Raw genomic sequence first — 17289 nt, 5'->3', positions numbered from 1 at the left:
CATAAACTTTGATATTGTGTCAAAACATAGTAAAAAAATAAGCACATAATCATCATATATTGAAAAGAAGGCCTGCTTACAATTTAAGGCAGAAATAAAGGACTTAAAACATAGAACAATATGAAATACCAAGTAGTAAATGACAGCCAAGCTTGCTGAATTTTTCCTGACAACATGCCCTCTCTTTGGAAAATTTTTTCCAATCTGAAACCTTTTGTAATCATACTGCAACTGTGATGAAAAGCTTGTCATGGACTGTTTCCCAGTTCAAGGATAGTATTGATGTGGAACCCAGAAAGGAGATTAAATGTTTCCAACATCCTTCTTACTGCTCCCTTCTTCCTAAAACAGGCAGTAGCCCACTGGGTTAGAGCACTGAGGTGAGTTGCAGAAGTAGACCCTAAGCTGCTCCACCAAGCTATGAGGTACTCTTCCAGGAAAAAAAAAATAAATAAAAAAAAGCAAAAAGCAGCAAGGCAGGATTTCTTGGCAGGATAAGGAACTACTCTCACGTGTAATTCTCTGCTTCCCCACCCCATTATTTAGTTGCAGCTGTCAGCAGCACAGAAACTCCAATAAAGCTTGAAAGGCAATCTAATCTGTTCTCAGCAAGTTTGCAGGGGTAACCACATAGAACACACTTACTATGCCTTAAAATGGGCAAAACCCCAAGAAGCTGGCTGATAAGGCTTTGCATCCCATAAACACTGCATGAGAGATTAATGGGTACAAGCTCATTCTTCTTCTTGTCTAAGACTGCTGTGGGCTCACAAAACAAGGAGTTTAGTACCATACTTTGTATCTTATTCCATCCTTTTAAAGATTAAAACTGGAAGGAATTAATTTACCAGAAGTGGATGAAGCAAATCAAAGAATGAAACCATAAGTATTTACAGAAATTGAGATTTAAGTGACCGACTTCTCAAATATCTTATTATATAAAATGCAAAGACATCTCAAACAAGAAAATAAAGAAGTGTATCTGCAAGGTGGGAATCTAAAGAAACTACATGAAAAGGCCACAACATGGCAAAAAGTACAGAAAGAGGATCAGAAATCCTTTTCACCTATGTAACCCAATAGAAGATTCTTTTTTTTTTCAACTCTGGGCAAAGTACAAACTAGAGAACATGTGGAAAGAAACCACCTATACGAAAGGGAAAAACAACCAAAAAAAAACCAATTTCAAAATCAAGCAAGGCCTTAAGACTAATGGCAGCAATGTATCTAAGATGGAAAGTTCTACCCAAATCTTCAGCACATTTATATTGATGGGAAAGAGAGGTGAACACATCACAAGTGGTTTTTTTCTCCTCAGTTCATTTAGGTACTGTTAGGCAGAATGGACTCAAAAGTCCATTTTCTTTTTTTCTTGAAAAAGAAGCTTCCTTTGACCACAGCCTTAACTGCCTCAAACTAGAAGAGCATCAGTTACCACGAGAGCCAGGCAGATACTGGAAGGTATCTGTTTCCTGATCAACCACCAGTATTCTCTTATCCCAGAGCAGGGAAGAGAAGTGGCATCCTCCTCTCAAGGACGGATGTGCTGGAATAAGCACCACTGGCATGATGGGCCCAGGTGCAAAACTTCTGGACAATCTTCAAGCTCTCAACAAATTGCCTGACTGGTAGAAAAAAGTAACACCATCATTTGTCTGGCTTCAATAATTTGCTCCCCAGTTAATGTCATGGTTTCCCTGCAACTAGAAGAAAATATTATGCAACACAAGTTACTTGCCAAGAGAAGTTGTTTTAGGCAAGGAAACACCTCTCTGTGCAAAATGATTGTAACTTGGAGTTTGGACAGAGAGCACAGACAACAATTTTGAAATATCTTAATGTGGATGCCAGAAAATTTAAAGGTTAAAAATTTTTAACTTAAAAGCTCATAGTGGCTCAGGCTTCAGTAAGTGCAAATTCATCAGCACTCAGCACCTTTCACGTTTTTTACTTGTAGCATTCATTTTCATTATACTATGCTTCAAGGAACAATGAACTGAATGACAGTTCAGGTTTGTCAAGATAAAAATGTCTATATAAAGGTACCAGCTGAGTCTAGGCAAAAAAACCAGAATTGCTGTCTGGCTGTCAGGTTTGGTACTTAGACAAAGTCACCTCTGAAATATTTGAAGCAACAAATTCACCAAAATAATTTTGTACTCCTCTAGCACTGTAAAACCAAATGCCAGGCTTGAGAGCTAGGGGAGATGAATTTTATAATATATGAGCATTTAATTATGTCCATCTCCCACCCACAGGATAATCAATATGGTGAGCTGGAATAATGAGAGGGACACAAATAGATAAATGGGAAGAGCTGACTGTAAGAAATACCAAATAGAAAACATTGTCTTGATACACTCAGGGTTTGTGAGTCGTCTTAGTCATATTAATAGTTAATAGATAAAACTTTCAACTTGCAAGTATTATAATAACTGAGCACTTAAATTCTCACTCAGGAATAGTTGCCTTAGCATTTCAACAATACTGAAACTTTCAATACCAGCATCTTCCAGAACTGAAGGAAATGCTGCCCATTTCACAAGAAGTGTTTCCCAACAGAAACAACTGTAAAAATGCAAACAATGTGGATCAAGACAGCACTCTGAAACATAGCTTAAGCCTGCTGGCAAACAGAGAAGAGAAGGGAGGGAAAGGAAGGGAAAAAAAGATTGCCAAGTTTATTTCTGCTCACTGCAGCTAAACTAGGAAAACCAATTTGTCTGTACTAGTCCAGGTCTGAAAAAAATGCAGTCCTTCACAGCACCACAGCTTCATGCCTTTACAGGCTGGTGCATGAGAGCCTTCTGGACAAGTTTCGTTTCTTTATTCAAATAATCCTCACGTCATGGGAGTGTCATATCCAACACCTTTCTGTTTCACACATGCTTTTACTACTGGGTTTTCTCTGCACCATTTCTCTTCTAGTCACACGTAATGAAAAGCTGGTTTTATTGACCTTGTGCCAGAGCCAAAGATGGGCTGTGCAGAAGTACCTGGCAGTTTTCACTAGCTTCCAGTCACATTTTTTATTTCAGAATCTTTGTTTCTCTATATTTATTAGAACTCTTACATGTCTTTTAATGACAATTTCTTCCACAAGGATGTTGTCACTCCTCTACACACACTCACACTCTTGCTTGTTCTCTCAGTATATGATATGAGAACGCACTGGCAAGAGAGAGAAGTAGGCAGTGTAGGCTTACACCCAGCCTCTTCAGAAAGCACATTTTATTTACATCATCTTAAAAGCCTTTTCTACTGAGATAGCTATCATCTCATGTTACAAAATGAACAAAAGCAGCAAAGTCATCTTTGAAACTGTGCCAGCTGAACCAACCTCTGTCTAAAAGCAAAAGCGTTGATTTTTTGTAGTTAGAAAGACAGAGAGCTCTATGGCATCCTTAGCACAGAGGTTAAAGTCAGTCACTGGAGGGCATGTGAGTGAATTCCAAAGGCTTCCTTTTCACATCTGTTTACTTCCAGCACTAGCCTGACCCCTGATTTCCTGGTACAATCAGTAGAGCAGGCCCATGGCTCTAACCAGGCTCTACTTTCACCATACTCACCTCTATGTGCACCCCCCAGAACACATCCCTTTTCACACTATAGTCACTACTCTCCAAATGTAAAGTTCCTTCTACTTCAGCATGCTAATTACACATTAAAGTGGCCAACACTTGACTCTCTGAGTGTGTGCTGGTGTTTTAAACAAAGGAGGTGTATTTAATTAGAAAAAAAATATAATCTTAAAACAAAATTTCAGTCTCCCATATATATGAAAGTAATTCCCTAAGCCCAAGTAAAAAGGTGAGTTCCATCAGCTTCAAGAGTCTGTAAATAAGGCCACGTTGCAGTGCCAGGAGACTGCAAATTACCAGAGGTTTCTGCAATACTTAATTTGGTGCTCATGTAAGATTCTGTTAAGTAAGCTAAATATATTATTTAAAAAGGAAAATAAGCAGGAAAAAACAGCAGCTTTTATAAATGCACAGTTCAAATGTAATCAATCTTTCAATAATCTAATATAATTTATGTACAAGCAATAGAATCACTCTGGAGCTTCATTACAAGAATAAGACACTATTTTCTCTCATTAGTCTTCCCTCAAAGATGTTATGTTCTTCAATAAACAAGAAAAGCATGCTGAATAATCATCTTTATTTTTCTGCTTTACATGTGAAAACTTTCTTTTGCATGTGAGCTAAACACTGACATGCCAGACTTTCAGTACCACTGATGATACTGAAGTGACAACTGAGTGAAAAAGGAAAATGCAACAATAAATTTGAATTTTCATTAAATAAATAAATAAATAAAAAAAAGAAACCCCACAGAAACAAACCAGGAGGAAGGAGGAAGAAAATAAAAGAATGAGCAACTGAAGAAGAGGGGACTGGAAAGCAATCAGATACGTACCTCCTAATGCAGAATAAGCAGAGACAGCCAGTCACAGAACAGAAAGGTGATAGGTCATAGGCCATAAGGAAAACAAGAAGGCACATTTAAACCACTCATTAAAAAATCATAGACAAAACCAAACCAAGAGAAACTCACAAATAATATGGAAAAATAAAGACATACAAAAATAACTATTTGAAAAGAAATAGTTTTTTTTTTTTTTTGTACACAGAAAACTGAGCTGAAATATCACAGAGTTTTCTGAAATGACATTATGGAGACTTAGTTGTTATTTATCAGTCACAGGATGTAGAAAATACTATGTGGCATTTCCTTTCTGTTGCTGAGCTTTTATTTCTCATAAATCAGAAATAAAACTCCAAAGTTTGAAAGAAGATTGGTCATTTGGATATGTAAAATAAATAACAACCTTCAGATGTAAAGGAGTTATTTTGGTTCACACATTTTAAAATAGAAATTACAAAGTTAAAATCCTATTATCTCCACAAGAAAGCAGATAAGAGGCAGAAGCAGCAAACATGCTTACAACAAACAAACACTTAGCAGCAAAACTACCCTTATAACTAACCTAATTTCAGCAGCCAACCTTCTCTATCTGGATTAAAAAATGTATGCGTTAGATCATTTCCATCATCCTCTGGAATTTTAAACGGCTCATTCTTAATACTTTCATATAAGTTCTAGAAGAATAAAAAAAGAGGAAAAAGACCTCATTAATAAATGACTCACAGAAAATGCAACCAGGACATCTTACTGCTTCTCAAACTAATTGTCTAAAAAGCATAGGAATTCTGGACCATGTCTTCTCAATCGTTTACTTCTTTAAGTTTGACTTTAAACTACTTTATTTATAAAATTTTTCACAGGTATGTGCTCTGAGCAAGCATTCCTTCAAAGGTTCGGTTCCAAGTCTCATTTAGTACAAGTTTTTCCAAATTAATCTGGGTTTTCAGAAAATGGTTAAACCATAACACTATCTTAGAGAAGTAAGTAATTTTAACACTATCTCAAACGACAGAAGGAGGCTCCACAAGACACATGAGAGAAATGAGAGGCAATAATGGAACAATTATTTTTAATAACAAATAATTTAATATTATTAATTTTTTTGCTATCTCTGACTTACCCAGAAATACTACCTTTTTTTTTTTTTTTTTTTTTTTTTTTTTGCCATTGGCAAACTACTGAGAGATATACAGAATATTTTCTCTGGATTCTCCTCTCCCCAACAAAAGACTGAATATAGGGAGAACCAGCTCAAAGCAGCTGTTAATATCAGAAAATGCTTTCAGCTACTCAAATGGTTTGCACGGTAGAAAAATGTTCTTATTTTTGCTTATCAAACCTGCCTGAGAACTGTTGTACATGCTTCTAACTTTCCTCTTAAAAACACAAAGCAATGCCATGTCTTACCCAGTCTCACTTACCCGTAATAATTCTTCTGGAAGGTCTCCACCTTCATTAATTCCACGATTCATAGAAATAAACCTCTCGACTGTCGGTTTATCTCTTACGTTGTGGTTGTGCAGACTGGTATTTAACATAATGATTGCAAATGAAAGCACATAGCATGTATCTGAAATCAGATTTGGAAAAGTATTTATCTTTCTATGTCTTGTGGAACAAACCTGTAAAATTAATATATAACTCATCCTGACTGATAAAGGTAGTTGAGAAATCCTGAATTATATACATGAAAGCAAAGTATATCTTTCTTCAAACTGTTTAAGTAATCCTAAGAAGAAAAAGCATGGAGAAATCCAAATTAAGACCAGGTATGAGAAAAGCAATATACAATAACTTTTTTTAAAAAAAGATCTCTTAGAAATCATTGTTATCAACCTTTTCACTTGAAACAGTGAAGTGTTGTTAACCAAAATGTTCTCTGCACACAGATTTTCCCATATCACATTGGTAGATCCTGTAATAGACTTTGTCAAGATTCCTGATCAAAGCACCTCCAAAGCCTCCTTCAAACAGAAAGAACAGTTTCTTCAAACAACATTCATACTGCATTCAAACAGACTGAAAATTACATTGACTCAATTTCTTGGCATACAAGTGGCTAGTACCACTGAATAATATCAAAAGATGACAAAGGAGATGTTATCATGACTCTTGGCATGGTTTTGATTGTAGTAAATTTTCCCAGAATTCAAGTATAAGATCCTGTATAAAAACAGGCAGGATGGAAACCTCTCTCCTAAACAGAGGAAAAATGCATTCACATATTCAGCATTTTGTTTTCAGTATCTTCCTCTCCTGGCTGTTGCCAGACCTGCTTTACATTAACCTTTTCCTTGCCTACTTGTTCCTCAAACAAGTGATCAACAGTAAGCTATGTGTGTTTATAACTAAAAAGACCAACAATGCCAGAATGTGCCTGCATTCTGTGCAGTATCAGTTGTGTTAGCTTTTATATCTTGAGTAATTCTAAACCAAGTAATTCAACAGAAAACTGAAGTGCATTTCTAACTGAGATAAATTGTTTCTGAGTAAACAAGACAACCTTCTAGGTAACATACCATAGCTAAATACAGGTAGACTTGATTCAGAAATAATGAGAAGCTAAGAAGCTCCAACTTATTGGATTATCCAATCGCTTTTAAGCACCTGAGAATCTTACTTTTCCTATGCATTGCCAGAATCTTTGGAGACTTCTCTCAAGTATGTCTTGAGACATTAATTGGTTTAGATATTTATTAATTTTGAAGTTTTATAAATGGAAATGTATTCTGAGCATAAGCTTGCACCTCCTGGAAACAATAAGGATTACAGCTGCATTTTCTCAGTTCTCAGAAATTTCTCATTTCATGTATTATTTTATCCTGAACTTCCAAAATGGCCCTCATTGCACTGCATCAGATGTAGGATATATTTGATACCACAAAATATAAATAAAAATATATATATTCAGAAACTCCTATTTTTTCCTGTGACTAACCTGTAGACTGGAAGACCCCTGGGTTACAAAGGCAATAGCGTGAAGCAAAAGCTTCCATCATTCGATCAATTTTTTGAGCCTCTCCTGGGAGTCTGAAGCTCCATAGAAACTGCCTACAGAAGGGAAGAATAATTATTAGACTTAGTCCATTATTTATAAGCTAAGCAAACACTCAAAAAATCAGCAACATTTGTATAAAATGTCCAGAAATATTTTCTCGATCTCTCAACATACAAGTCAGGAGCTATTATAAAGCAACATGCACAGATGGCTAGCCCAGTAATTCAGCCAGCAATACTGCATGCTTTCAGGCAAGATAATATAGCAGTTCATATTCTGAGACTCTTTTTTTCCAAACTAGTAAGTAATTCTCTGTATGCATCCCATTTTTGATATGAGAATGCTGTGGGGAAACAGTAAGTTCATTCCTCCTTGGGTTCCTGGCTACTAAAAGCAATAAACACTCAGACTTTATTTACAGTATAAAAAGACACTTTATATAAAATATTTCTGCTAGGGGAAAGAAGCAAGGAATATAAACACTTATGATCTCTACTTGAACTCCTCAAACATTAATGGGATAGCATTAACAAGAAAATCTCCATTGCTTAGGTAGGTGCTGCCTGTTAAGTGTAAGTTCACCCTAGAAGAATCAGGCCCAGATCTTAAAGACTCATTGTATCACCTCAGTAATTTTGTAATATATGCAGGACATCTGTGCTCCAGTTTAGCAGCATGAACTGAAACAGAGTTTTTACATTCATAACTTAATTCTTTCTACATACAGGTATACTGGAATGCATACAGGACAGAAGTCTTCACAAATATACTTTCGGCACACTGTGGCACTAAAAAGTTCCAATGAATTTAATCACTTCCTCTTTTTTTTTTCTTAACAAAAAAATTATCTAAATTAAAACAGGATCTAAACCAGCAAAGTTACATGCTCTGCCATGCAAAACAACTTCTCAATATTCCCTGTACACTGCGTACCAACAGAATAACCATTTATTCCTGTCTTCATCTGTTTTCATTTAAGGACACTACTGAAGTGGTGCAGGCTGGCTATAATTTGTCAGCTCTTTGTACTCTTTTACTCACCTCATTCAAGGTTCCAACCCAGATCACGAATTTTGTAAGCTACCAAAATACAAACATTTAATAGTAGCAGCTGCTAGGGAGTAATAAAGTCAAACCCAATGTTAAATTGTCTAAAAGAGATAGGAATATGAAGCCTTCCAGAGAAGCTTCAGCAGCCAGAGAAAATGTTTCCTTAGCTCAGGCCCCAGGCAACTCAAGTTATCATCACTACATCACTCAACCATAGCAAAGCTGGTCTGACTCTCCATCACAAGGCACTGCACTAGAATCAAAGATTACACAGACATTTCAATTTATCTAATGTCAGGAGGAAGTCACTTGTGGTAATAAAGCTGGCAGAACTGTCTAAATCAACTTAATTTGCTAGACCTCTTATGGATTTCCACCAAGATGAGAAGGGATTTCACAAGGTCACTGTATGCTGACATCCCAAAGCAATCCCAGTAAACTGTTAACCCAGCAAGGGGAAAAAAAAGTATACTAAGATATTTCTTTCACATGACAAGTGGGTACTTTGAGGGAAATATATGGAAATCACTTGGTTCAAAATATATCTCTTTATAACTAAACATAATTACTGATTATGGTCAGTGGGATTCCACCCCCCCTGCCCAGAGGAACAAATTAATGTACAAGGAAAGGAGAAAGAAGATGGCAGCAAACAGTATTATTTATTTCCTTGGGTTGGGTTTGTTTGTTTAGCTATCTCTGGGGTAACATATAAAACAGAGCCTCAAATGTCCAGATATGGCAGGCAGACCAAAGAGTTATGGCTGTATTTTAGTAGCTTGCATTCATCTGAAATAATTTTAAGTTCTCACAAAAGCAGCACACACACTGGCAACTGGAAGGGGTTAAAACAGAGCTGTCTCTGCTGACCTGTATAGTAATGCAGATAATTGTGCTAAGCAGTATATCAGCTTTCTGACAAATAAATCAGCACAGTAACTCATTAACATCCAATTTGATAAAGGAAGCTCAGGTCCAAAAAAAAGAATTTACTCACCTTAAGGCTTGTACAAGATTGAGATCAGCGAACTCATGGAGTTCAACAAAAGCCTGGAGAACTTTAATATTAAATTCATCCCTATGAAAGACAAAGAGGGAAACAGACAATTACATTTCTGAACTTTAAAGGCTTGATAGTTCTCTATTTGCTCCTGAGAATAAGCAAGAAAATAAACATTCATACTCATCAAATCAAGTCATCATCATTTATTTGAGAGGTATTTTAATATTTAATACTGGTGTTTTCCCCATTTTGGCTGACATTAAGAAGTAGGTTAGCAGGAGTCAGTACACCTGAACAGATTTTAGCACTGCTTATATAAATGACCCCAAAATGGCCTGGCCTTCTTTGCTTCACATTTCTTATTACTGTATCTGCCTCGATATGTGATGATACCTGATAAATACATCCAGTAAAAAGTTTTTTGTGGAAATTGTGTCAAACTCTTGAAACAACAGTTAACGTAAAATTAATTTCTTTAAGCATACAACACATGAAAAATAAATTACTCCACTTTTTCTTCCAAGAACAGAAAAATTTAAAGCAGTATATTAAGTTATGTACAAAGATGAGGAACAGAAATTCTTCAAATGATTGTACTGAAGAAAAAGAATAGCTTTTTAAAGGAGCTGTTTAGTATGCAGTATATTCTTACTCCATTCTCAAAAATAATTTACTGATTACATCAAAGTTTACTAAAATCAGAATAGGTTTTGAATGGGCTTTGTCTCACCTGTCTTTTATATTTCTGTGTGAATCATGAGCCAAATTGTACTTTGATGCAAAGGTGTTTAAACACAGAAGTAACATTTTAACATAAAAAAACACAACATTATTTGGATGCAGACATAATTTAGTCTACACCACCAGTGAGTTCATCTGCCAGAAACTAAAGGCTTATAATCGTCAGGGTGTGGTTTAAACACATCACCAAGACAGAATGTTGCATATCAGCTTCCTCTTGAAAACAGAAAGGTGTGCACCCACCAAAATTTATCTGTTGCATTACTAGCCCAGACTAACCCATAAGACTCATGAGTAAAATACCTTAAAACAAACTATGCATTCATTAGGATGTCCCCATACTGTTTAAAGAAAAACACAAAAGCTCTAGAAGCAACTGTCATAAAATTTAGTAATGCTCAATTCACTCAAGTGAGTACTTTTCAGTGCAGTGAAATGAGGTGGCACAATACTAAAACAAATTTGAATACTCTGTAGATGTACTTTGTTACTCTAAGCCAAATACTGATTTTGCTTACATGGACATAAAGCAGTAATTCAGAACAAATATTCACCTTATATTTCATTTTTTGCTTTTCTATGGCTTAATGTAGACTGGATTAATAGTGATACTTGTGGCCGGGTACAGTTCAAAAGACTCAAGTCAAGTATCATGAAAGGTCTTGAAAGCCACTTATTGTTTTTAAAGTGAAGACTTACATACATATAAAGAAATCCTACATCTTTTATAGAATGTTGTACATTTTTACGTATTACCTTGTTATGTTTTCATAGAATCATAGAATTTTACTTTTTTCAGTTTTCTGAGTGATGTAACACTACAAAAGTCGGTAATTAAAACTTATCTCTTTATGGCAGAATGTTATATAAATATTTAATTTTGTTAACTATTCTCATCTCTTCTTCAGCTACATTTAGCTAGAATGCAGAAGTAATTCATGACAGGCTCCTGAGCAGGAGTGGCGAATTAAAAGAAAATGTCCTCAGAGTCCAAATGTAAATACAAAGATAATATGTAATTTAACAAAACTCATCTATAATATGCACTGCCATATGCATCACACAAATCACTGTCCCAGAAGCTACCCATTTTAGTAAGTGGTATCTTTACTATCCAATTACCAGTGACTGCACATCACTCCTTGTCTGAGTTACCAAAACTGTTGTAGTACAGCTCTGCAGACATTCCAAAAGCTTATGTTATTAAATTCTGCACTGTGAAAGGGAAGGTAACTACCAAAACCTGTAAGTATGCTCAGGAAAAAGTTTCAATAGTTTTGTTTTTACCTTTCACCGAGGTAATCTCCAATTACCGTTTTATTTAATCCTTCTCCTTTATAAAGGAACTGTGCAATGTCTTCTGCAGTGTTCTGCAGGAGGTCATTTTCTATCAGAAACTGTATTCCCTAGGAAGAGCAATTCCAGAGGAAAAGCAATGTTATGCTTTCTTCCATAAGCATTTATGTAAATACCACTCATAACATTTGGTATTAATATACTGACACAGACGTATACACAGCACATTAAGAATTACATTAGCCTACAGAATTTTTTAAATGAAATGGTAAACAGATGTTTTTCAGTTAGATAAGCTACATTTAGTACTGGTTTAAAGACTAAGATGAAAATACATTTTTAAGGCTACAAGTACTAGGTGGCAGTTTGAATCCCTCAACAATAGAAATATCAAATACTAATTCAATTATGTTTACATGTTGCTCTTTGGAGGTAATGTGTGAGTTGGCCTGTTCACAATATTGCATAAATGTCTGGAGAGACATAATCTGTAAAATCATGTAATGAACGTACGTAGGAAAAACTTAATTACCACCATGACACAAAATAAAGCATCTGTTATAATCTACAAACTGCAACCCAATACACCAAGCCACTACTTGCAATAGAAGTCATGGCTGAAGATACTGAAACCGGTTTATAAGAATTTATGCTGACACTGGGATTATCAGTGACTTCTTGCTTGTGCTGGAGCTAAACTATTCACAAAGGACTTGAACAGACTATTCACAAAGGACTGCTCATGACCCAGTCAAGCTTCTACCACAGAGCCCGGAGGAGAGTCTTACCCTGTCCCAGTGGGCACTTGCTCAAGCCCCTGGACTCCTATGCCTCCAAAAATTACAGGCCCTATCACCCTCTGAGGAGCCCCAGAGAACTTTCTGCAAAGCGGTAAAGAAAGGAGACTAAGAGTTATACAAAGATTGTGTAAAGGATGGGAGGGATCTTATGCCAACCACTCAGCAGGTCATGAAGAGACAGCACTCCTTGTTTCCCCACCCGACCCCCCCAGAGATGTTGCTCATCCTGCTGATTTCATACAACTGTTAACAGCAGGCTGGTGAAAAGCAGAAGTGGCAGCAGTAAGTAAGCTGCCAATGTTTTGGACTCCAAATATGTACCAAAGATCTTAAGTAAATTATTCAGAACATTTTTTACTAGATTATTTAATCATTTCAGAAATATTAGAAGTTCTTCAATTTCTGTAAGTGAATATATTTCTTCTTTATTTCATTACAAGTAGAAAAACTTTCATCGTTTTTTGATACAGCATAGAAGTCCTCCAGTAACATTTTAAAAATCCATTATCTTTCTGTTTGGTTGAAACTGTTTTTTTTATAATTAAGTGATTACCTGCCTGTCAAAAAAAAAAACAACCAAAACCTGAGCTAGTTTAACAAAGAAAATCAACTGTGATGTTGTAAGGCTTGAAGCTTTTTAAAAAAATGTCCAGAATGCAATTCTCTCAAAACAATTTTATCTTCATCTGAAAATTTCATTTCAGTGACAGGCTAGTGTTCTGACTCTGAAAACTTAATATTTTGATGCAATATCAGAATAGACACGATTTTGTTGCAAAGAATATATCCATTTTGTCTTGATGCAGAAGTAGCTGGGTCTTTCTCAAAAATTATCCGTTCAAAGCCTATTTGGTAACTAAATATTTGTACAAAAAAAGTTAATTTGACTTCAAACCTAATGTTTTTTTCCCTTTGCCAAGCTATTCAAAAAGGTCTCAGCTCTGTCAACCAACAGAGAACCTTTCTTCTAACAAACACCAGAAACAGCAGCTGTAGATTCCTTTGTTCAACACCTGGACCATACTACTCACACTCAGGATAAACAGGCTGACCAGAATAGTTTTAAACTAATACAAGTTAGTGAAAAAATATAATGGGCATGATTAGAAGAAGCATGGAGAGTAAACTCCTGTGCACAGAGGCAGATACTTTGACATATTACAAAAATAAATTTAATTTTCCTTTTTCTGTATTTTTTTTTCCAGATGTTACACAACCAGAAGTGAATAGACAGAAAAAGGAATTTGTCTGGGACAACAAATCCAGTTCTTGGAACAAATGGTAAGAAAGGCCAGCCAAACTCCCATTAACTCCTACAGTATCTTTTGTCTTGATGCAAGTTTTCTTTGTGTAGACTGACAGGAAACTGAAGACCAGTTTGACACAACCCACTCTCCAAATTCATGGCTACAACAACCTTTAATATTCACTACCAATATTGCATAATTTATTTATTTTTATGTCAGTGCAATTAAAACTGCTTTGAATTTCACAGCTTTTACCGTAATTAAATTATAAATTTTGCAGTTACTTAAACCTTGCCTTTGTCATCCAGATTTCATATCTGGGCCCAATGCAGCCAATCCTGACTTAAGTGCTGTGAATTTCATGCACATCTTTATGTCCTCCAAGGGATCTGAAGTGTGTAAAACACATATAACATGTGTTTTACAACCTCTACCATGGCAGCCCTTCCCACAGCATCTACCCAAACCCAAACACCAAGTTGCATGATACATCCCCTAACGGTGCTAAACACAGCTACTCTGAATGAGGATTTGCTGGGTTGGGAGAACTCTACACAGACTGGAACATGTAAAGGTCTTAGAAGTAGGCAGAAGAGAATTATCACACTGTGTTCCTGATAATACCAAAACATTAGACCTCCTTTACTTGGTTCTAAAGAAGAAAACTTGGGGAATTCAGCGCCTGTACTATTACAGCAGTTCTTACACATTCCTAATTCTGGAGGCCATCTTATCTCCTGCTTCTGAAGGAAAAGCACCCTTTTTGCAATGACCCCGAGTTTATTCTACCAACATTAGAAGGACTTGTATTTTAGCTGCCTATAATTTAAAGAGGCAGCTGCAAACTACATGATGATCCAGCTTTAGAGCAGCTACTGCAGGCCACCACAGATTCATACACGTTATATTAAGAAATTACTACTGTAAGTCTGTTAACCACATTTCAATTATGTTACAGTAGCATTGCAGCCACAGCATCTATTTATAGAAATACTTTCACCCAGTGAGAACACTAACAAAAAATAGTTAACATTGGAATGAGCATCTGACATAATTCTGTGACTTCGACACAAACTGTACACATGAAAGAGCTGAAGGACAACAGCAAACTATGAGGAGAACTGGGGGTATTCTGCTCTAAACAGAACAGCATTTAGACAGTCACCAAAAAGGAAAATAAAAATAAAAGATGTGGTCAGCAGCTTAAAAATATTCCCTGCATCTCAAAGTACTTGAGCGCCTCTGGTAAACTCAAAACAGTCTGAAGAATAGCAGACATCACAGCACTTGGAACGTTACAGAAAAGCCACCAAAATTAATTCAGTAAAATCAGAAAGAAAACATGTCAAGAACTAACATAGGAAAACAAATGCCAAACGATTTCAAAACAGACCTTAAAGAAGACTTGACAAAATCAAAACAGAATCTCAGTTATAAACAACAAAAGCAGTAAAACAAAGCAGTAAAATGAAAAGCAAATGCTAAAAGTAGAGGCATTCCAGAGAATTACCTCTTGTTTAAACACTGTGTAGACTTCTTGAAACTGGTAACCAAGTTTCTACCTGCAGGTGTCTGTACAAGTCACATATACACATGTATGTCTGTATCTATAAACACATACAGATACTCATACATGCCTTTCTCACAAACAGAATTTAGATATGCAAATATAAAAGTCTGTATGAGAACAAATTAAAAACTATATTAAAGGTATTTTGGAAGACCCAAAAATAGGAGGGCATAAAAAATGTGTATCATCTCATTAATAACCAAATGTCAAGATACTGAACTGTATTTGATACATCCACACAGAACACCTCCAACAGCTGCAAATGATCTTGCTGCAAGCCAGTTCAATCAATACCCTGCATATTTAGTTGTTGATAAATAACCTCCATTATCAAAAAAGGTTTGTTAAAGTGAAAAAAGCACACATGGCCAGCAAATGACTAGATGACTGCTTCTAATTTAATCCTGTGTTCAGCATATTACAGGATATATGAATGAGGCCTGTGAGCTTCTATTATCTGAAATGTTTCCTTAAGAACACACAACTGTATTTGTCATAGATCAAGCAGGAACTTGATTTCTGACTAATGGAAAAAAAATTCTCTACCTTCTTAGGGTCCATGTTGAATTTCTTCCTTCCCATGGCTATCTGCTTATTTCTTTGTGTAGTTTTGCTACATGTGGAGAAAAAGAAGAAACAACAAGCAGTTATCAGTTGGTCTTTTAAAAAACAGTAACTGCTGGATGAGCTTCTTTTCATTTGTATTTTGGCTATTTTGTATTTCTATTACAAAAACGAGAATTCACTTTTTCTAAGGGGGAAAATCATGCTACAATTTTCAGTTCCTTCAAGTGCCTGCAGCTTCAGAGAACTACACCATTATCAGCTGGACAGTCTAAAATACTACGATCTATCCAACATATTCTCTAGACAAATGAATTACACACCCAAATAGAATGAAGGCAGATTTTAGAGACCTTAGAAGGGACTGAATAAAATGTTTATCTAGCACAATAAAACTATTTTTACTTTCTATTCCTGGAAGACCTGGAAGGTCTTACTGAATCATGTCCATATGCTAATGTTACTTACCTTTCTTCTACGCTAGTCAGATTATCAATTTCTGTCATAACTTCAGCAATTTCAAATTTTAATCTCTGCCAAAAGAAGGAAGGACCATGTTAACCCACATTAAATGGTTTTAAATAATCATATATGAATACAGTATTGGTTAGGTTTTATTTTCTCTTTGCTAGTCATCTGACGAAAAGTGATTAATCTTATGAATTCTTTTGATATTTAACAGATTTTACCATAGCTGAATGAATGTTAAATACATGGATCTGAACTCCTAGTGTATGCTCAGGTCAGAGTATTAATACAAGATCACCATTACACATTTCAGTACAAGATTTCTTTACCCAGATTTCTCACTCTTCTATTATGTGCAAATCTGCTATTTAACGAGTCCTTCATTACAGATATCAAATACATACATATGCACATTACATAAATATGGACATCACCATTTTTAAAAACACACAAATAATGTATAAATCCTATTCATCAGCAGTAGTGTTTAGCTTAAGCCATTCATATGCTTTTAAAACCATTACCTGGAATTCATACCTATGCAGTTTACTGTAACTTAATCTGCTTCTAAGGATCTTTACAGATAAATCAACTACCTCAATATCATCAATCAGTTCTTTTTTCCTGCGACGAATATTTAAAAGCTCTTCTCTTTCTTCCAAGGAGAGGTCATCAGGCACTAAAATAAAGCAAAACAGGCAGTCTCTTAGCATTTGCAAGCATACATCATTGCAGAAAACTGAATAAACCTGATTAAATATTAGGGTTTTTTTAGCTAGGATAATTTTCAGAAAAAGTCTCCCACCCTAAACCCAAATCTAATGTAACTGAACTCTATATTAAGGTACTTCAATGAATTATTATGGACAGAATCTATCTTTCAGAAGAAAGACAGACAGACAACTAAAGGAAACTTGTTATCATGTAAGGTGTAGTAAGACTTGGCTCTACAGCTTAATTGCCAAATTTAACTCTGAAATAATTATAATAATAGTTCATTATACAGACCAAAAATCTTCAAGCAAATGAATTATGATTAAAAAGACATTACTATCTTTCAGGGGAAAAAAGCCAAAGAACAGCCAGAGCTATATACACAATGTGTACCCTGGTGCTGATTTCAG

General features: G+C 35.6%; 1 protein-coding gene across 2 annotated transcripts in view; it reads right to left on the bottom strand.

Annotated features, from left to right (window-relative positions):
- The window catches only part of CYTH3 (cytohesin 3), a 45022-nt gene that overhangs the window by 5261 nt on the left and 22472 nt on the right, over window positions 1–17289 (bottom strand). The window contains exons 2-9 of one of the 2 annotated variants that reach the window (XM_071760431.1): window positions 16762–16844; window positions 16166–16230; window positions 15680–15746; window positions 11508–11626; window positions 9474–9554; window positions 7367–7479; window positions 5850–5998; window positions 4991–5102 (exon numbers count right to left, since the gene is read on the bottom strand). In XM_071760431.1, the coding sequence (XP_071616532.1) occupies window positions 4991–5102; window positions 5850–5998; window positions 7367–7479; window positions 9474–9554; window positions 11508–11626; window positions 15680–15746; window positions 16166–16230; window positions 16762–16844 (789 nt within the window). Of the gene's footprint in view, window positions 1–4990; window positions 5103–5849; window positions 5999–7366; window positions 7480–9473; window positions 9555–11507; window positions 11627–15679; window positions 15747–16165; window positions 16231–16761; window positions 16894–17289 lie in introns of those variants that run through there. The other variant, XM_071760430.1, reaches the window with a different exon arrangement.

The sequence above is a fragment of the Heliangelus exortis genome, chromosome 17 (assembly GCF_036169615.1).
Source record: "Heliangelus exortis chromosome 17, bHelExo1.hap1, whole genome shotgun sequence".
Taxonomy (NCBI): domain Eukaryota; kingdom Metazoa; phylum Chordata; class Aves; order Apodiformes; family Trochilidae; genus Heliangelus; species Heliangelus exortis.
This window is presented reverse-complemented; position numbering and strand designations above follow the sequence as displayed.